The sequence below is a fragment of the Cydia amplana genome, chromosome 25, assembly GCF_948474715.1.
Source record: "Cydia amplana chromosome 25, ilCydAmpl1.1, whole genome shotgun sequence".
NCBI classification, from domain to species: Eukaryota; Metazoa; Arthropoda; class Insecta; order Lepidoptera; family Tortricidae; genus Cydia; species Cydia amplana.
Window position 1 is genome coordinate 5,545,635 of NC_086093.1, and position 21,480 is coordinate 5,567,114.

The following is a 21,480-nucleotide window of genomic DNA, read 5'->3' on the forward strand; positions in this document are numbered from 1 at the left end:
CTAGATTAAAATACTCACAAGAACATCGGCGTAGTCAATATTCTCTATTTCCCCTCGCGCTATTGTAGAAACAACGAATGAGGCGAACACTTCATCCGATATTCTAGGTATATCGTCAGCGTAATTGGCCTCGCCCGCGCACTGGATCAGGCCCTCTTTCTTGAGCAGCGGCTGAGTGATGGGGTAGTCAGGCCTGTTGGTGTCGTACTCCTGGTAGCTGCGGCTCACGGGAGGCCGGTCTTCGTAAGCGGTTGTGGCGCCCGATGCGTATTTTGGGCTGAGGATTTCGCGTGGACACAGTTTGATGACGGCCTGTTTACAAGAGATAACATATTCGTGATATTCATGCAATAAATAAGAGAAAAATATACCTACAGTGTAGGTACCTATGTATATGGGTGTCATTCTGAATCCCTAACAACGTTTGTCCTAAAGTCACTTGCCCTAACTGGTTTGTCCTAATGGGCACATGCCCTAACGATCAATTGTCATAACGATTATTTTCCATAATGTAAGGTTCTGAAAAATGGTTAGGTTTTAGAACTTGCTGCCACAAAAGTGGGTTAGGTTAGGGTTAGAACTGCGACCCTCGCAAAAAAGAAAATATACGTAATAACATTAGGATAAGCAATCAATAATTAGGGAAACCATAATTAGGGTTTTTAGTGTTAGGAAACCTGATCATTATGACAAACAATATTAGGGAATGCAAAGATAGGAGAAAAGACTTAGGGATTCAGATATAGATCCTATGTATATTGCTGTAAAAATTTGTTACAGGTTTAGTTTGACCCTTTGACCGCCAAACAATGATAATAAAATGTATATCATATTTTCTTATACACTCAATTGAATCCTAAACAATGAATTAATTTATTTTTATTAATTATTACATATACCTAAATGAAATTTTTAATAATTATATACTTATACATAAATTGAACTAATTTATTTTATTGTCGACGTTAAATTTAACCAATTACTTTGTAACCTAGTTAAAATGAAAAATATTTTTATTAATTATTAAATTTTTAATAGTTTTCCACTACGTAAACGTGTCATGTTGCATGCCATATAAAAATTAGTTTAAATTTACTTTAGTATTAAGTTTTAGTTAAGTACATTGCTATGTACCCTAACAGGGTTCATGTGAACACTAGCTGTAAAATGCCCTTTGTAAGACCTTATGTAACACATGATTATAAGTGCAATAAATGAATTATGAATTAACACGTCAACTGACGCGCGCGGCAACAATATCAACCTTCGTGCATTACGACAAGGTTCACGATGACGCGTCGCACATGATAGGCGTGCCGTCAAAGTGTTTAGGTACTAAACAATGTTTTTACCATAGTCAAGATCCTAGATATTACCTTATAAAATAAACCTAAAGCAACTTTCTTCCTAAAATGCGGCTTAGGTTCAGGCGGATTAAAATCTGGATCAATTTCCTTCTCCAAACAGTGCAGAGCACCTTGCAACGTGTCATTTGTGAAGAAGTCCCGTCCGATTAGATAATGTTCCGTGTTATAAGCATGAGTGAACGTCGGATTTATCCCTCCATATACAATTGATGCTTTAAGCACTTTATGAGACTTGGGATCGAATTTGAAAAGAAACGCCCCGTTCACTTCAGCATGCGCATTTTGTTCTTTTGCTGGTATCTGCAATGAAGTAAGTTTGTTAGGCATACATTACGGTGCATAACTGATAGAGGCGCAACTAGTTTTCAACGTTGTGTTTATATTCTAATTCTAACATTAGGTACATCTGCGTATTATCGCTCACGACAAGTTATTATGCTTGGCCAATCCGATTTATCTGATGGCGATTGTACGGGCCTAAGGCCTTTGCTCGCCGGATGCGTGTGCGCAGCCTTAAAACGTTACAAAGGATAAAGGTCTCTGCCCACTACACCGTATCATACCATGACCATGCTATGAACGTGTCAGGCAAAAAAAATATCGTTGTATTAAAAAGTATGACACTATGCCCACTAGCCCGTTCCGTCACCGACCATACTCGTAGCGTGCCATGCACGGACCGTCAAAAATTGTCGGCGAGGATATTTTGCCGGTGCCGAAACGCTCCGTGCATGGCACGCAACGTTGCCGGAACGGTGCGTGCAGGCGGCGAAACGGTGAGCATACGGGTTACAACCGCGTATGGTGACCGTTCTAAGCCCGTTATAAACGGGTTGCCGTATCTGTTGCTCGCTCTTGCCAGTATGATAACCATTCGCTCGCTCTTTCTGACGAGTCTGGCTCTCGCGAATAAAACGCGGATACTAAGGGCATGAAAGGCGGATGCTACGGGGATTATAGGCGGATGCTATGGGGATGATACGCAGTTACTAAGGGCACCAAACCCGTTATGCACGGATATGAAACGATGTAAACACGGTGTAGTGGGCATAGTAGTCCGTGTCGCGTTACATTCCGTGCCTGATACGTTCATAGCACGGTCATGGTATGATACGGTGTAGTGGGCAGAGACCTTTAATGTATAACAGCACGTACCTTGTAAGTCACTACATCGTAATGTCTGGATAAGGGCGGCAGTTTAATTTGCGTCATGACTCTGCCCACTATATTTGCGGTCAAAAACTCAGGCAGGCTCAGATCCGTTTGATTCATTGTACGGTCCACTAAAAAATTCAAATAAGTGTAGTGAAACTAATCGTTAATGACCCAGATAACCATATAACTAATTAGAAGTACCCACTACAAAACCTACTAAGATTGCTTTTTCTTAGTGACTATTGCCAAAACCGAAATTTTGGTTTTGTTCTAGTTACGGCCGAAACATAATTGTCCCGCTTTCGAAATTGCCCCAATTCGCTTCGGTGGTGTAAGTAAGTATTAGAAAATTGTACCTAGAGTAACAATCGCTCCAACACACGAAAACAAAAGGAAAATATCAGACTGAAAGTCGGGATGCTCGTGCTTCAGTATTAAATTCCCAGCTAATGTACCAATCTGTAAAAAAACGTTAACTTTAAGTAAAATCTTATACATAGTTGTTTGTTTTACAAGAGTGCAAACTTTTCGTTTAACTCACCGTGCTAATATTGACACCCGAGCAAGCGAAAGATTCGAAAATTCTAATTGTAAATCATTCATTACTAATAAAATCTAAATCAGCACTCTAAATATTTCTCATTCAAAATCATTTATTTTTATTTATTTATTTATTTAAGTATGAAACAAACGGTCGTACAGAAAATATTGTTACAGTTTCTTCTCTTAATCTAGACCTATAGTTTCCATTTTTGTTACACATATATTTATAATTAAAGCACGAAAAAGTACCTATCTTGGCTTAGGTTCACTTGATTAGTAAAAGATTACACAGAATTTGCGAAATATATACATAAAACTCAATGAAAGGCAATGAAATACATGATCTATGTTGTTAACGGCTTCTCAGTACCTAAGTATCGGCAACATGACATATTAAACTAAAATTTTGACAGATCGCGTTAAGATTTACATACTGCTAGTCCTGAATATATTTTTTATTGAGCTTATGATACAATTAAATATGTCTAAATTTTTTAGAATATTATTATGATTATAGAGTGTACATGCTCGCTTAATAAACATATTTTTAGAATAGTTAGTTCTACTACGTGGGATGGAGAATAATTGCTTGTATCCAAGACGACATCGGCGTTCTTTATTACCTGGGACTCTTATACATATGTCCTTTAACAGGCTAGGGGCATCAATATGACTATTTATTATTTTATATAATAGAACAGAATCAACGCAGTCTCTCCGACACTCAAGCGATTGCATTTTATGACGGTTTAAGGATTCCACATAATCTTTGTATTCAATACCGCATTTAAAATCAAGGGCTTTTAGGAACTTTTTTTGCAATCTCTCTATCCTGTCTATATGAATGCTGTAATGGGGCTTCCAAATCACACATGCAAACTCAAGCCGACTTCGTACATAACTGTTATAAAGAATCTTAAGTGTTATAGATTCGTGAAAGGTTTACCAATTCGCAGGATCATACCCAGTTGTTTAAAAGACTTAGCTAAGATAGATGATAGCTTGTCGTCTATGACTACTCCAAGATCACGAATCTCATTCACTCTTACCAGGTCCTGGTTACATAATTTGTAATTAAAGCAAGACAATGTTTTTTTTCTAGAAAACTAATTGTGTTACATTTTTCTATGTTTAAGAACAAATTATTTTCTCCACAAAAGCGCTCAAAATTACACAGATCATTTTGTAACAGTTCGCAATCAGAAGAAGATCAAAATCATTACTTTATAGTTAACTAGCTGTTGCCCGCGACTTCGTACGCGTGGATTTGTATATTGGTTGTTATATATTCTACATTAGCTTAGAACATTATGCAGCAAGAGATTGCGGTAGGACGGTTAATCATTTCTTAATTATTAATATTATACAACGCATGAGACTTTTCTTTCACAACCTACGAAGTTTCAAGCCCCTAACTGAATAAAATTGTCCTCGATGTAATCCCTCTAAACCCCCTTAGATTTTCATGTCCTCTTTTTAATAAAACCTACTACCTAACTACCTATTTACGAAGTTTCAAGTTCCTAGCTTTAAATAAAATTTGCACCCTAAGACGCACTTTCATCCCCTTTTTAACCCCCTTAGGGGTTGAATTTCCAAAAACGTTGCAATTACTTTTTTTGTAATCGGCTATTATGCCTTTCTAAAAAGTTTCAAAGCATTTGTAATGGATTCAAACTTTCAACCCCTGTTTAACCCTGTTAGGGGATGAATTTTACAAAACGCTGAAATTACTTTTCCTGTATTTTAATAATATCCCGAAATACAAAGATTCAAGTCCCGCGTTCGAAAAAATGTTTGATATCCATACAAACTTTCAACCCCTTTTTCACCACTTTAGGGGATGAATATTCAAAAACGCTTAAATGAGTTTTCTTGTATTTTAATAACATATATTTTTACGAAGTTTCAAGTTCCTCGCTTAAAATAAAATTTGAGCTCCATACAAATTTTCAACCCCTTTTTAACCCTGTTAGGGGATGAATTTTACAAAACGCTGAAATAACTTTTCCTGTCTTCTAATAATATCCCCAAATACAAAGATTCAAGTCCCGCACTCTCAAAAATATTTGATATCCGTACAAATTTTCAATCCCATGTTTTACCACCTTGGGGGATGAATTTTTAAAAACGCTGAAATTTGTTTTCTTGTATCTTAATTTAATACCTTTTTGCAAAGTTTCAAGTTCCTAGCTTAAAATAAAATTTGCACCCTAAGACTAACTTTCATCCCCTTTTTAACCCCCTTAGGGGTTGAATTTCCAAAAACGTTGCAATTACTTTTTTTGTAATCGGCTATTATGCCTTTCTAAGAAGTTTCAAAGCATTTGTAATGGATTCAAACTTTCAACCCCTGTTTAACCCTGTTAGGGGATGAATTTTACAAAACGCTGAAATTACTTTTCCTGTATTTTAATAATATCCCCAAATACAAAGATTCAAGTCCTGCGTTCGAAAAAATGTTTGATATCCTTACAAACTTTCAACCCCTTTTTCACCACTTTAGGGGATGAATATTCAAAAACGCTGAAATTAGTTTTCTTGTCTTTCAATAACATATATTTTTACGAAGTTTCAAGTTCCTAGCTTAAAATAAAATTTGAACTCCATACAAACTTTCAACCCCTTTTTAACCCTGTTAGGGGATTAATTTTACAAAACACTGAAATAACTTGTCCTGTCTTCTAATAATATCATCAAATACAAAGATTCTAGTCCCGTACTCTCAAAAATATTTGATATCCGTACAAATTTTCAACCCCATGTTTTACCACCTTGGGGGATGAATTTTTAAAAACGCTGAAATTTGTTTTCTTGTATCTTAATTTAATACCTTTTTGCAAAGTTTCAAGTTCCTAGCTTAAAATAAAATTTGCACCCTATGACGAACTTTCATCCCCTTTTTAACCCCCTTAGGGGTTGAATTTCTAAAAACGTTGCAATTACTTTTTTTTGTAATCGGCTATTATGCCTTTCTAAGAAGTTTCAAAGCATTTGTAATGGATTCAAACTTTCAACCCCTGTTTAACCCTGTTAGGGGATGAATTTTACAAAACGCTGAAATTACTTTTCCTGTATTTTAATAATATCCCCAAATACAAAGATTCAAGTCCCGCACTCTCAAAATTATTTGATCTCCGTACAAATTTTCAACCCCTTTTTTACCACCTTGGGGGATGAATTTTTAAAAACGCTGAAATTAGTTTTCTTGTTTTTTAATTTAATACCTTTTTACGAAGTTTCAATGTCCTAGCTTAAAATAAAATTTGCACCCCAGGACAAAGTTTCATCCCCTTTTTTACCCCCTTAGGGGTTGAATTACCTAAAACGTCGCAATTACTTTTTTTTGTTATCGGCTATTATGCCTTTCTAAGAAGTTTCAAAGCATTTGTAATGGATTCAAACTTTCAACCCCTTTTTAACCCTGTTAGGGGATGAATTTTTAAAAACGCTGAAATTACTTTTCCCGTCTTGTAATAATATCCCCATATACAAAGTTTCAAGTCCAACACTAACAAAAATATTTGATCTCCATACAAACTTTCAACCCCTTTTTCACCACCTTGGGGGATGAATTTTCGAAAACGCAGAAATTAGTTTTCTTGTTTTTTAATATAGTACATTTTTACAAAGTTTCAAATTCCTAGCTTAAAATAAAACTTGCACCCCATACAACCTTTCATCCCCTTTTTAACCCCCTTAGGGGTTGAATTTTTCAAAATCGCTTCTTATCTCTTGTACACTTTATAAATTCAACCTAGTGTGCAAATTTCAACTTTCTAGCTTTTGTAGTTTCGGCTCTGCGTTGATGAATCAGTCAGTCAGTCAGTCAGTCAGTCAGTCAGTCAGTCAGGACACTTGCATTTATATATATAGATTTCACCAGCCAACAGGAAACAACTCAAAATTTGCATCAAATTAATTTGCCACTCGTGTGGATAAAATTGCAACTTTCTCATCAGTTTTTAGGGTTCCGTAGCCAAATGGCAAAAAACGGAACCCTTATAAATTCGTCATGTCTGTCTGTCTGTCTGTCTGTCCGTCTGTCCGTCCGTATGTCACAGCCACTTTTTTCAGAAACTATAAGAACTATACTGTTGAAACTTGGTAAGTAGATGTATTCTGTGAACCGCATTAAGATTTTAACACAAAAATAGAAAAAAAAACAATAAATTTTGGGGGTTCCCCATACTTAGAACTGAAACTCAAAAAAAAATTTTTCATCAAACCCATACGTGTGGGGTATTCATGGGGTCATGGGGTCTTCAAAAATGATATTGAGGTTTCTAATATCATTTTTTTCTAAACTGAATAGTTTGCGCGAGAGACACTTCCAAAGTGGTAAAATGTGTCCCCCCCCTGTAACTTCTAAAATAAGAGAATGATAAAACTAAAAAAATATATGATGTACATTACCATGCAAACTTCCACCGAAAATTGGTTTGAACGAGATCTAGTAAGTAGTTTTTTTTTAATACGTCATAAATCCCCTAAATACGGAACCCTTCATGGGCGAGTCCGACTCGCACTTGGCCGCTTTTTAAGAATAAAGAGGGCTTTTAATATACGAGCGGGTGCGGTGGAAATATATTTGTGGATTGCACCTAAATTACAAATAGGCAGGTAAGTACTTACATTCCGAACAGGTATGTGAGCAACTTCCTCTAAATGTTTTCTCAACACTTGCAAGTACAAAAAGTCGGCATTGGTTTTGCTTAGTTCATCAAACAAATTGATTGTGTCAGTAATCGTCGTGTTAGCTCCAAGAACCAAGTTGACGTCTAGATAGTGGGAGCGTAACTCGGCGACACCACTTATGTCTACTAGCACTTTAGGGTAAAACTTGATGGGGTATGCTCCTGGAAAAAGGGCAAATAATAAATATACGGTCTAACTACAAGTGGATAGATAGAAAACTGTGGCCTGTCTGCGGTTTTTGTCGTCACCTGGCCAATCAATGGCCCAGGCCTGGACAATCGGCTGTCCAATTTTACGGTGAGTTAGGTGCACGTAGAATAAGTCATAGAATATGCATACTCAGAAATATATATATTATGTATATTAGTAGGTTTTTTTTAATAAATTAATCGGTTCACCACGGAGATTCTTAACAAAAGTTAAAGTTTAAAAATTCATAACTCGAAAACTATGAAAAATCTGCTAACATGGGGTATATTCTGATAGCCCACGATCCCACGATGGAAGGAATCTAAAAAAAAATTTTGGACATCGTAGTTTGGACCATCCTGTATAATTACGCTTCGTACACGTTGACAAAGAAAATCTTACCTTTAGACGTATTACCAGCAACGAATATGTAGTTGCTATAGCCGTTCACTTGATCAAGAGATTCAAATATGGCTTTGATGTTATTTACTCTGAACCATAACCTGCCATCGGACAATGATATCTTCTTCGGCACGGGCTCCTCTTTATCCATAACATGTGCATCGACCAGACACCAGTCTTGATCGTTGTTGCCACAAGTTCCACCGCATTTAACTCCCGATTTTGGACAAACTAAGTTGTCAATATCTTCGATGTCCTTTATTTTTTGGAGGATTTTCGGGTCAGGGTCCACCGCGAACGACTTGAAAGCCTCCAGGATGGGCCGGTAGCCGGTGCACCTGCAGAGATTGCTGCCAAACGACTTCTCTATCTGTTCTTCAGTTAAATGAAGCTCACTGCCTTGGATTAGACTAAAAAGTAAAATTGTAGATAGGTATTAATTATGTTTATGTAAATAAATTTAATTTAATTACAGATTGTTACCTATTTCAAATTTCAATCTTTAATCATAATCTGCGAGGTTCAAGGCGAATCACTAAACGATTATTACTATGTTAAGAACAAATTCGCGATTAAAATGGAAAACAAAATAAAACATAGTTTCATATTACAAGGTTGATGGTATTAAAGAAAAGTGGTTTAGTTTACATAATATATTTTTACAAAAACAGACCCTTATAAATTGATTTATGTATCTAAGTACAAACCTACCTGTACATGCTCATAACGAATCCAGGGCTACAGTATCCACATTGCGAGCCAAAGTAGTTGTTAAGTCGAGTTTGTATTATGTTGTAGCCCTTCTGCCTGTTTCCGATTCCTTCTATGGTCGTAATATCCCAGCCCTCGCAGGACAGGACAGCAACAAGACACTGGGAAGAATATCATGAATGCAATGTACCTTTCAAAAATTAAAATAAGGTAAGGTCAATACGGGTAAGTGAGGCTGGCCTTCACATGCGGGCTGTTTACAGATTGATTAGTTTTTATTGCTAGTTCATATATTTCCCAATAAACGGAAGTAACAGTAACAAATGTATGAACTCGCAACAAACATGAATCAATCTGTTAAAAGGCCCCAATGTGACGGCCATCGCCTAGCCAATATGACAATCGTACAGTCGACGTCAGACATTTTTACACTTTGGCACCTTACTCCTTTGTAGGTAATTTGTATACAAATTAGGCAAAACTGTAAACGCGTCGTTGACGGCGAATGTAACAAAAAGTAAAATGTATTGAGGCCACAGATTATGCTACGTAAAATCACGTGACTATTTCCATACATTATTTAAGTTTCGATTTGCTATCAACAATGGTAATTTTGGCTAGCCCCCTAATAAAGCAGCACCTTCTAGCATTTGTCAGTGTTCTTGACGCCCGTTACCGTGTTGTGTTACGTACCTATTAAGGCTACAAGTTACCGTGTTGACAGAGAAGGCGAGTCGCTCGCCGGTGGCAGTGCGCGCGCGCACGTGGACGACGCACGCGCCGCAGCCGCCCTCCAGGCACATGTACTTGGTGCCGCGCAGGTCCGCGCAGCGCCGGATGTATTCGGTCAGCGTCGTGTCCACTGACACCTCCGCGCCCGCTGACGGGTCAAAACAAATTACATATTATAATCTCACTAGCGACCCGCCCCGGCTTCGCACGGGTTAATTAACAAATTATACATAAACCTTCCTCTTGAATCACTCTATCTATTAAAAAAAACCGCATCAAAATCTGTTGCGTAATTTTAAAGATACATAGGGACAGACAGACAGCGGGAAGCTACTTTGTTTTAAACTATGTACTTATGTAGTGATGACTACTTAGTCATGTTTTGATAGTAAGTTCTGATGGTAGAGGTCGCTACAGTAAAAATATTGCACATCGGTCTTTAGAAAGAGGCAATCGGTCTTTAGAAAGACAAACAACGAGAGAGAAAGAGACTACGCTCTACGAAGCCTAATGTGCAATATTTATATATAAAGGAGCGCCATGCGATAAGGAAAAATGTTAAAACTTAACCTGTCAAGGTACCACCTCACCGCTGCTATTGGTAGGTATCAAAAACCGAAATGGTTGAAAATAGAAACATGAACGTAATAGATATACAATTATACATATACAAAAACCTAATACTGACCGCTAAATGGTTTCCCATTGATGGTGAAATTCACTCTATCCATTTTGCATGCTACGCCGTAGAAACAAACTAGGATATTGATCGATGTATCAGAATCATACTGAACTTCTATATCGTGCTTACCCACCACTTCCAAATCAAATACAATGTTATACATGCATAAAAATTGAAATTGGAGGAAACAATTATTTTCTCATGAACAAACGTCGATCAAGATTAATTGTTATTAATTAAATCGTTAGCGGATGAGTCAATCCACCCATTATTACTTACACTTACTTACCTTTCCGGTTTACAGCTACACATTAATCATAATTATAAAGTACATATTGACTGTCGGAATCGTATCGCAAGGTATTACTTGTATTCAAGAGTGCGTAAACAAGATGCCAATCGTTCACGTTCCGTAGCGTAACGTAGTTATCTCTCTCTATCACTCTTCCATATTAGTGCGACAGAGACAGTTGTGTTTCATTCGATTGCCATCTTGTATACGCACCCTGGTTTGTTTCTCCACAATTTCCTTTTCTAATTAACGACTATAATTTTACTTATAATTGAACTGATTTGCATTTTACTTTGAAGCACGTCCTATTCTCATTAGGCCGATTATTCTTGGTGAATATTAAGAATTACAAGTATCGTAGATTGTTAACCAAGGGATGAAAGGCATCCATTTCTGACTTAGTAATTTTGATCGAAATTAAACTTACGTTACGTTACGTTATTTTAAACTGTTTAGACGACAACGGTTTCACTCACTTAGATTTTAAGTCGCTATTGGCGACATGTTCCGGGCCCTTCGGGGGTCCTTCCTCAGGCTCGAGTGCTCGCGGCGGCTGCCCTTCGTACGAATACTTCGAATACGAGGAAAGTAAAATAGGTACATGTGCACGTGTGTATTCATAAAACACGGCGAAATATAAACTTCAGTAGTATTTCTTGAGAAATTATAAAAAAGGTACCTACTATTCATTATGGGATAGTTGGAAGAAAAATAGTGCATCGGATTTGACAGCTGAAGTAAATAATGTTGTATGGCCTCGTACAAACAGCAACACTCCTAAGTGGACCTTATCACATCGGTGGACCTTATTACAAAAGGCATAAGGCCTACCGATGTACAGTTAACAGTGTAGGCGATGGTACAATAGGTACAGTAGGCCAAGAAAGTGGTCTACCAGTTTTGACAAAAGTTTCTGCGAGATCTAACGATCGCTAAGGTTGACAATGACGTATAGTTGACGTACGTGTATCGACCTTGTTGTCTCATGACGTTCAAACGAACCTCGACCGTAGGGTGGTAGACCACTTTCTTGGCCCATTGTACGCGACAGTTCTGGTTGGGAAAAGTTGACGTTTTACAATGCAATTATTCAAAACATAACGACCCTAATATAGCGCCATCTAGTTCTGGTGTCAAACTCGTCCGCATTTTTTCTACAACTTTACATCTCTGATTTATACTAATACAATGTTACCAATTGTTTTGAGTTATGGCACTCAAAATAATAAAACAAGTTTAAAAGTTATCTATTAACTGTAATTCAATAATAAATAAATTAAAATGGAATCAAATGCCCAAGCATTTGGCACTAGTCGTTAGAAGACTGATTTTTTGAGTGAACCATTTTATGATTGTCTAGTGTATATTTTTCTGTAAATTGTTTTCCACAGATATCGCAACAGAAGCGTTTCTCCCCTGTATGAAGTTGCTTATGCCTATTTAGATGAGTTTTGCGACCGAATGATTTATTACATATATCACATGTGAAAGGCTTCTTGCCGGTATGAATTAGTTCGTGTTTACTATAACTGGAAAAATCTTTGAATTTCTTGTCACATGTTCTGCAAGCGTACGGCGTCTCTCCTGTGTGAATTCTTGTGTGTCTTTTAAGGCTGGATTGCTCGCTAAACCGTTTATTACATACTTTACAACCATATGGTTTCTCACCAGTGTGTGTACGTACATGCGCATTTAAGTTGCACTTTAGAGAAAATCCCTTGTCGCACATCTCACAGAAGTAAGTTTTCTCCCCGTGGGTACGTTTATGAATATGTAAAGCTGAACTTTGTGTGAAAGTTTTGTTGCATATCTCACAAATGTAAGGTTTTTCACCAGTGTGGATTCTCTTATGTACAATTAAAGATGATTTTTGTGAAAACCGCTTCTCACAGACTTCGCAACTGTAAGGCTGGTCTCCAGTGTGAATACGCCTGTGGTCGATCAAATGGTGTTTATGTTTGAACTGCTTTTTGCAGACTTCACATATGAAAGACTTTGCTTTGTTGTGAATCTTCATGTGACCGATTAAATATTTTTTCTTTGTGAACTGTTTCCAGCATGTACCGCACTTGTAGTCTTGGTCGGCGCGTTCGACCCCGGTGAGAACAGGCGCGAGCACCACACTCTTGGCTCGAGACGGCTCGCGGTGTGATGTCAAGGGACACTGCCGGCTCGCGTGCGGCGCGGGCTCTAGTTTTGGTGCGCACTCTACTTTTATTATTTGCTGTATACACTTTACTATTGGCTTCGAAACATTTGGTTCTACTCCGGAGTCTTCGGCTGTAACAAAATATTGAATGATATATCTTGAAAATTAGACTAACCAAATGTAAGTGACAAAAACATTAACCAAGCAAGCATTCATATTAACACGTTTACTGCGGTATGGGGTCAAATGACCACATGCAAAGTCTAATACCTTTAAACGAGCAATTCTTGTTTATTTATTTATATATATATATATTTCGGGGATCTCGGAAACGGCTCTAACGATTTCGATGAAATTTGCTATATGGGGGTTTTTGGGGGCGAAAAATCGATCTAGCTAGGTCTTATCTCTGGGAAAACGCGCATTTTCGAGTTTTTTTTTATGTTTTCCAAGCGAAGCTCGGTCACCCAGATATTATGAATTACGAGTTACACTAATTGCCACAGCGAAGGTATGAAGCAAGTATAACTATCAAAACAATAGGGAATATTACGCGAAAGTCTGCGTAGGGGGCGCCACTCCCAAAACAAGTAAACAATCTAAGGGTCTACCGCAAACGAGAGAGTCGACATTTTGTTATCTAACCTCTCTATCACTCTTGCATATTCGAGCGATAAAGACGCAGATAGCTGAGTTTCGATTTCGCGTTTCCCGGTAGGCCCTTTGTAAACAAACCGCCTTGATGTATCAATGTCATATTTGATTGTCTGTGAAAACTGGTAAAAAAACAGTTTAAGGTACAGTATGTATAAGTTACTCTATGGTATACTTAAGTCAGTAGTGGTGCACTCTGGCGGCAAAACATTGCAGTAATACTCCCTATTGACAACTTGTCCTAGTACGTTATACCGCTAAATATGCATAAATCTAAAACAACAAACTAGATTTGATTTAGTTCCTCGTCTTTGTTAATAACTTCGTTACAGAGCTATGCAGTGAAGATACAGTAGCTGCCTATGTCGATCTCAAAGGGAGAGGAGCACTGAAGGTAATAGTTTGCTCCGCCTACCTGCCCGGAGAGAAGCAAGACCCCACAGAAGAACTGACTAAAGTGCTAGAGTACGCTCAGGCACAAAAGGCGGAACTTATTGTGGGATGTGATGCCAACGCCCACCACACTATCTGGGGGAGCACTGGAATCAATAAAAGAGGTGAGTTACTATCCCAATTTATCTTTACCAATTGTCTGCACTTGTTGAATAAGGGAAACACGCCCACTTTCGTAACCAGAGCTAGGCAAGAAGTATTAGATATAACCTTCGCTACTGAAAAGGCGGCCAGCTGCCTAGCCGACTGGCGTGTCAGTAGTGAAAACTCAATGTCGGACCATAGACATATTTTGTTCAGTGTTAAAGGATCTCTAGATAGGGAACCACTAACGCGTAGAAATCCAAAAGAAACGTCATGGGAAGCCTATAAGGCTGACCTTGAAAACCGTCTAAAGGATGTACCAAAATATGTCAAAACACCAGACTCTCTCAACGTAGCAGTTAACCTAATATCTGAAGGCATACTTAGGGCCTACGAACTAAGCTGTCCGTTGAAAGAGACTAAAACTACTAACACAACAACGTGGTGGAACAAAAGGCTAGAAAACCTCCGTAGGTCCACACGTCGCATATTCAATCACTCGACCACGCCGAATGAGTGGAAAAGGTATGGTAGAGCGCTGACTGAATATAATAAACAAATCAGGAAGGCAAAAAGGAGGTCATGGAGAAGGTTTTGTGAAGAGATTGCCCAAACTCACAAAGGAGCACGAATTCACAAAATACTCTCAAAGACACCGACGAACTATCTCGGTCTTCTTAAAAGACCAGATGGCACTTTTACGAACACAGAAGAGGAAACTCTAGACTTGCTCAGAGGCACCCACTTCCCCGGTTCGTACACAACCAGTAACACACAGTTATGCGCCCAAAGGAATAATCAAATCCACAGGGCACGCAATATCGACTGGAATTTGGCAACTAATATCTTCAGACCAAACAAAATTAAATGGGCATTGGAAAAATTTAAACCATTTAAATCAGCGGGAGAAGACGGAGTGTTTCCAGCGCTTTTACAGCAAGGACAAGACCTCCTCCTCCCGCATCTGGTCAGAATATTCCGAGCAAGTTTCGCGTGGGGAATCATACCAGATCAATGGACTAGGGTCAAGGTACGCTTCATACCAAAAGCAGGGAAAAAGGACTATTCACAACCTAAATCCTTCAGACCTATTAGTCTAACATCGTTTTTACTTAAAACGATGGAAAGAATCATTGACCAGCACATTAGAGCGAAATACCTGGTGGAAAGACCACTTAGTGTAAACCAACATGCTTACCAAAAGGGTAAATCTACGGAGACTGCCCTACTTGACCTGGTTGACAAGGTGCAGAAAACCCTAGAGGAAAAGCAAACCGCTCTATGTGCGTTCCTTGATGTTGAAGGTGCTTTCGACAATACGCCCACAGAGACCATACTCAACGGTATGAAGTCAAAGGGAGTAGACGAAACCACCACCAGATGGGTACATAGCATGCTCTCTAACAGAGTAGCCACTCTGACCCTCCATACTACAGAACATGAATTTTATACCACAAAAGGGTGCCCACAAGGAGGAGTTTTATCCCCACTATTATGGACCCTAGTAGTGGACCAACTTCTTGCAATTATGTCAGGCCAAGACTTTGACACACAAGGATATGCCGACGACCTTGTAGTCATCGTCAAAGGCCCTTGCCTCCACACAATATCCAACTTAATGCAAGGAGCTCTAAACACAATATTCAAATGGTGTAGAGAAAATGAATTGTCCATTAATCCGAGCAAGACTGTACTAGTACCATTCACAAGGAAACGAAAGCTCGAAAAGCTTAAAGAACCAAGACTTAATGGACAAATAATACCATTCTCAGAAGAGGTCAAGTATCTAGGGGTTATTTTCGACCAAAAGTTAACTTGGAACCCTCACCTGAGAAATATTATACAAAAAGCGAAAATGGCCATGTGGTCTTGCTGTCGAATGGCAGGAGCAAGATGGGGCATAAGACCCAATATTGCTATGTGGTTATACACAGCGGTAGTGAGGCCAATTATCACCTACGCCTCCGCAGTCTGGTGTAACAAAACCAACCAAAAGACGGCAATAGAAACTCTAAACAGCCTGCAACGCACGGCTTGTTTAACAGCGACAGGCGCCTTCTCCTCGACTCCGGGGGCGGCCCTAGATGCACTGCTGGACATTATACCACTCCATCTGCAGGTGCAAAAGGAGGCCAAGCAGTGCGTCTACAGAATATGCACGCTAAATAGGCCAAAATGGCGCTCCCAAGCATTAGCCAAACTAAAGGCCTGGGTTTTTGCAAATAAAACCCTTAACATGCCCACTGATGACACGCACACCGAATGTCATTTCACCAAACTGTACACAGTAGAAATACCTCCTAGAGACAAATGGACTAACAACCAAATGTACGTTGAAGAGGGAAGCCACATCTGGTACACGGATGGTTCAAAGAAAGGAAATGATGTAGGATGTGGGATCTATGGTGAGAGACCTAAGCTCAGAGCTAGCGTCAGCATGGGCACAAAGGCCTCAATCTTCCAGGCAGAAGTCTTCGCCATCAACAAATGTGCGGAGATTAACCTGGACAGAAACCTAAGACACCAACATATCTACATCAACTCAGACAGCCAGGCTGCTCTGCTGGCACTAGAATCCCTTGAGTCAAACTCAAAACTAGTCCAGAACTGTAAAACAAACCTAAATGCACTGGCTAACTCCAACAAAGTCACACTTAGATGGGTACCAGGGCACTCCGACATTAACGGAAACGAAGAAGCAGACGAACTTGCAAGAAAGGGCGCAGACACACCCCTGGTCGGCCCAGAACCGTTCTGTGGAATCACAAAACGGGATGCATATTCTCTGCTCAGCGACTTAGAAAAAAGAGAGCAATCGATTGGTGGAAGTTCGCTAAAGGACAAGTACACTCGAAAGCTCTAATCAAAGGGTTCAACAGCAAAATCGCTAAGGAGCTTCTGGGGCTCAAAAGGCACAAAACTTGCGCGGTGACTAGAATACTGACTGGACACTGTAAGTTGAACAAGCACATGTTTCAAATTGGCAAGAAACAAGATGCGACATGCAGGTTCTGCCAGGAGTCAGAGGAGACTGCAATGCACATTCTCTGTTCCTGTGGACCACTAATGTCAAAAAGAAGTACCTACTTAGGGCGGCATGTATTGCAACCCTATGAGGTACAGAACGTTACGGCCCAAAGCATCTGTAATTTTCTGGATGCAACGGGCATTAGTAATGAACTTTAAAGGGCCGTCACAATAGATCAATACTTGGTCGACGTGACACTCAAAGGCCCGATACCACCCCAATAATAAATAATAAATAATAACTTCGTTTAAATCTAATATAACTATGTTGCCAAGTAACTTATGCTAATAAAAACACAATTAAAGTCGAAGTAATCACGAAGATTATAAAACGATTACTAACGGAACTCAGTAATTAACAAGAAGCGGCTAATGTGCTACAATACGTTACAGTGTTTGCACCCATCCGCCGGTCATTAGCAATGAAATATGTTGGTACATATTCTAATATTGTGACGGACCTTAGGAGCCGGATTGATTACTTCGACAAAAAATGAAATATGATCGAATAGAAGTCAAATTAGAGGATCGCATGTCGTTTTGTTATGAAGCTATGAATCTTATGACTAAAACTTTACGTCCGTCATTTACACTTTTGTTAGGTGCAATTATTACTTAAATAAGAGCAAACAAAGAAAACTACTTACGTCCGAAATCATCAGATACAATATCTGATATTTCTTGTTTAACCTTAAATTCATCTGAAACAAAATCAACGAAAGTAAAATCAGTTGAGGATTATGTTAATGTTAATATATTAAAATGATGCCAACGGCCGCTTTCTACTACGGCACAAATTAGAATGATATACAAACACATTGTTATTGAATAAAATAAATGAAACAGATGAAATGCTTTTCTTGGCAAATTAAAAAAAATGCGTTCAGGTCTCCCTAGCGTCTGATGAGCTAAAAGAAGAAAAAATACAAAAACAGGGTGTAAAATTATGTATCTTATAAGACAGCGTCTATGCGGAAAGAGAAGAGTCGTGAAATGTATGGGCTCCCTTACATTCCACAACTCCTCTCTTTCTGCACAGACTCTACATTGCCAAGAAAAGGGTTTTAAGGAATCAGGGCTTAGGACCTCACCTTTAAGTATCCATTCTCCCTGCAGCTGCTGCAGCTCCTCCTGGCAGTGCTGCACTTGCTGCTTGAAGTCGCTGGCGTCTCGCAGGCGGCCCACACACACCTCACAGATACCAACGTCACTCTTGCTACCCATTAACTGTAAATGGATATCCATTAAATACAAATACTGTTTATTGCACACCTTGATGAAAGAAATTAATACAAAAAGAGACACTACTTTTCAGTGCCTATAAATGTGTTAAAAATGTGCACCTCATCATCTTCCTCGCGATGTCCCGGAATTTTGCCACGGCTCATGGGAGCCTGTGGTCCTCTTGGCAACTAATCCCAGGAATTGGCGTGGGCACTAGTTTTTACGAAAGCGACTGCCATCTGACATTCCAACCCAGAGGGTAAACTAGACCCTTATTGGGATTAGTCTGGCTTACTCACTATGTTTTCCTTCACCTTCCTTCTAAATTTACACCTAGTGGCACTATATCCTCCTAAGGCTCAGGGTTCTACCTATAGTATACATTAAGTTCGATGAAATTAGACTCATGTTCTATTGGAACATAGTTACATTTTTCTTGTTTAGTTGAAAATTCAGAGGCAAATATCGGACTAAATACACTGAAATCATCATTGGAAATAAATGCACGGAAATCACAATTTGTAAGCCCATACATAATACCACTTCATTATGTTAGAATCAGGATTTTTCCCTATCACAGTATCACTTTAGAAGAATTCATTATATCATAATGGCCCATGTGCTAAATTTTATCCATCATTCCACAGCCTTCAGGATCAAATCTGGGATAAAAGAGTACTCCAAAGTACGATAATTTCTTATTTTTTCTTACAAGGGGGTGGGAGAGAGTTTTGATATTTCTTATGTAAGATCACTAAGGTGTGCAAAGTTAAGATTATGTTTTGAAAACCTATTGGTACAGTCAGATTTTAATCAGTCCAAGGGCACACTTTTCGAGTATGTTTGAACCCCTGGATAGATCGAAATCGTATGTAAAGATGAAAGAAACTGTATAATAAAATCAAAATTGATCATTACCTAAAAATAAGAGTTACTTTAAAATCTCACGTAGCTTTACGTAATAAACAGTAAATAGGGGGAGGAGGGTACGTTTTTGCCAGATTTTGACCCCTTTCCTTCCCTAATAAGAATAAATAGGCCCATCCCCTCCGGTTACATAGGGAAGGTTACCAAGGGGGCAAAAACTGGCAAAAAGCGTCTTACGTAATAAATGAATGGCGCCTAAGAATGCATGAAAACTTAATTGATCCGACTTTAACAAGAGGTAGTTAAACATCAATATTACATGTATATCGAAGCATTCTGCTAGCATGACCGAATATGTCTCGGTTTGGTCCAGATTTAAATATGGCATGTTCATATCTCTGTCCGGGGAGCGCCGCAGGCAACAGCGACACTTCTGTAGCGCCTCCATCACGTCAACAACCACGAGTTAAATATCAGAGATAATAATATAAATCTTCCAATGTTATTAACCAGTTATATAAAATTAAAATAAGGAAACATTGATGAAACATCAAACAAATCAATAAACAAGGCTGAATATAGGTAAGGTAGTTTGACACAACAATTTTTTTTGTGTAGTGCTTACAAGAGCTGATTTATACCGGTTTTAGTAGCCAAGTTTATATGATGAATGCCAAGTTATCACTACATAGTATAAAACAAAGTACTTCCCGCTGTCTGTCTGTATGCTTAAGGCCCCAGTACACAATGGGCCATCGCCGGCCACTCCAAGGGACGCAGCCATGCGGTTGAATGAGATAGCAATATCACTTGCTCCCTCTAACGCATAAATGCGTCCCTTGGAGTGGCCGGCGATGGCCCATTGTGTACTGGGGCCTTTAGATCTGCAACGGATTTTTATGCGGTTTTTTTAATAGATTATACTAGAGTCTGGCTAATGAAAGTTGAACCTGAGATTTATTTAAAACTTTTTATATGGCAACTTTTTTTCCTATCAAATAAGCTGTCAGTTTCAAGCTGTCATTTAATTTCATTGTAATTTTATTGCCAGGTGCGGTTTTTATTGAAATTCCCGCGTTATCTCAGGCTCAACTTTCATTAGCCAACTCTAGATAGAGTGGTTCAAGAGGAAGGTGTATGTATAATTTGTTAACCCGTGCGAAGCTGGGGCGGGGGCTAATCTTTACTTTATGGACCGTCGATTTGGAGGGAGTGTTGGGTATGGGGGGGTAGAGGGTGCAAAGGCCTACCCCCCAGTCCAACCCCCATGGCGCGGAACCCCATGGTTATGGAGATATCCATGGTTAAAGTTTGTATGAAATTACTATGAAATAAAGGAGTAATGTCATAGCAGATGTCGAAAGGTGCCGTTTTGTGTTAATTTATATTACCTTTTATACCACACCGCCATCCTCAAGGTCACCAAAATCTCAAGGTCACGAAATTTATGGTCACTAAAATCTCAAGGTCACCAAAATTTTTTATCCCCAGAATCTCAAGGTCACCAAAATCTTTGGTCACCAGAATCTCAAGGTCACTAAAAACTGAATCAGAGCACCCCACTATCCACGTGGGCTTGTCTGTCCTACCCCTAGAGAGCAATTCCAAAAACGGAGGCGCGGAGGGAGGGCTGCCCTCACCCGCCGTGACGGAGCGCGGGAGCCGAGTGCAGTGAGCGTGCTTTGTCACGCGAGGGCGGAAGGGCTGCTCTTCCGCAGCGCCGGAGCTACCCTCAGATCCAACAGCTTCACCGCTGAGGTCGAAGGCTCGCGGAGTAGCCCCGAGGTCAGCTCGCGACCTCATGGGCGACGAAGCGGGCCTTCGGGCGAAGCGCGCCCCCCTCACCCCTCACCCCCTCCCCCTTCAAATTTTGCTGTAATCCCTTATTTCATAGTAATTCCATACAAACTTTAACCATGGATATCTCCATAACCATGGGGTTCCGCGCCATGGGGGTTGGACTAGGGCGTAGCCCTCTCCCCCCCCCTCCCCACCCCAAAAATCGACGGTCCATAAAGTAAAGATTAACCACAAAACAGGCATTTAGGTTAGGTTTGGGTTGTTCGGCACATTGTTCATGTGCCGAACAACCCAAACCTAACCTAAATGCCTGTTTTATGGTTTTGACTTTTGTATAGTTGGTCAAACCAAATTGGCAGTAAATAAGAACAAAAAAACTATACTCATTCTTTTCTTTTGGGTGCTAGTACCCATTAGATATATACCGGAGCCACCAAGGTCGCTCAAAAAT

General features: G+C 39.3%; 3 protein-coding genes across 3 annotated transcripts; all 3 read right to left on the reverse strand.

The window, feature by feature from the left end:
* LOC134659418 (aldehyde oxidase 1-like) lies at nt 1-7,941 on the reverse strand. Its single transcript, XM_063515061.1, has 5 exons — nt 7,701-7,941; nt 2,879-2,981; nt 2,523-2,650; nt 1,377-1,667; nt 1-312 (listed from the first exon to the last, which is right to left on the reverse strand). Exons 3-5 carry the CDS (start codon nt 2,637-2,639, stop codon nt 1-3), a joined length of 720 nt encoding a protein of 239 aa, XP_063371131.1. The 5' UTR covers nt 2,640-2,650; nt 2,879-2,981; nt 7,701-7,941.
* Nucleotides 3,989-10,528, reverse strand: LOC134659419 (uncharacterized). The gene is made up of 6 exons (XM_063515062.1): nt 10,486-10,528; nt 9,779-9,945; nt 9,066-9,226; nt 8,355-8,764; nt 7,701-7,924; nt 3,989-4,120 (listed from the first exon to the last, which is right to left on the reverse strand). The coding sequence occupies exons 1-6, from the start codon at nt 10,526-10,528 to the stop codon at nt 3,989-3,991; spliced, it is 1,137 nt and encodes a 378-aa protein (XP_063371132.1).
* A 1,497-nt stretch (nt 10,529-12,025) lies between these two features.
* On the reverse strand, nt 12,026-19,759 carry LOC134659502 (zinc finger protein OZF-like). The gene is made up of 4 exons (XM_063515146.1): nt 19,549-19,759; nt 18,230-18,365; nt 17,786-17,839; nt 12,026-13,051 (listed from the first exon to the last, which is right to left on the reverse strand). Exons 1-4 carry the CDS (start codon nt 19,675-19,677, stop codon nt 12,081-12,083), a joined length of 1,290 nt encoding a protein of 429 aa, XP_063371216.1. The 5' UTR covers nt 19,678-19,759; the 3' UTR covers nt 12,026-12,080.
* Between the last annotated feature and the right edge of the window lie 1,721 nt (nt 19,760-21,480).

Coding starts and splice junctions, on each gene's coding strand:
- LOC134659418 (XM_063515061.1), bottom strand. CDS start 2,639: ATGAATCAAACGGATCTGAGCCTGCCTGAGTTTTTGACCGCAAATATA. Junction 1,668..2,522: donor ACGATGTAGTGACTTACAAG/GTACGTGCTGTT, acceptor ACTTCATTGCAG/ATACCAGCAAAAGAACAAAA. Junction 313..1,376: donor CTTTAGGTTTATTTTATAAG/GTAATATCTAGG, acceptor TCTTGTAAACAG/GCCGTCATCAAACTGTGTCC.
- LOC134659419 (XM_063515062.1), bottom strand. CDS start 10,528: ATGGATAGAGTGAATTTCACCATCAATGGGAAACCATTTAGCG. Junction 9,946..10,485: donor CAATGGGAAACCATTTAGCG/GTCAGTATTAGG, acceptor TTGACCCGTCAG/CGGGCGCGGAGGTGTCAGTG. Junction 9,227..9,778: donor TCGCCTTCTCTGTCAACACG/GTAACTTGTAGC, acceptor TATTCTTCCCAG/TGTCTTGTTGCTGTCCTGTC.
- LOC134659502 (XM_063515146.1), bottom strand. CDS start 19,677: ATGGAGGCGCTACAGAAGTGTCGCTGTTGCCTGCGGCGCTCCCCGGAC. Junction 18,366..19,548: donor CAGAATGCTTCGATATACAT/GTAATATTGATG, acceptor ATCCATTTACAG/TTAATGGGTAGCAAGAGTGA. Junction 17,840..18,229: donor GGGAGAATGGATACTTAAAG/GTGAGGTCCTAA, acceptor ATTTTGTTTCAG/ATGAATTTAAGGTTAAACAA.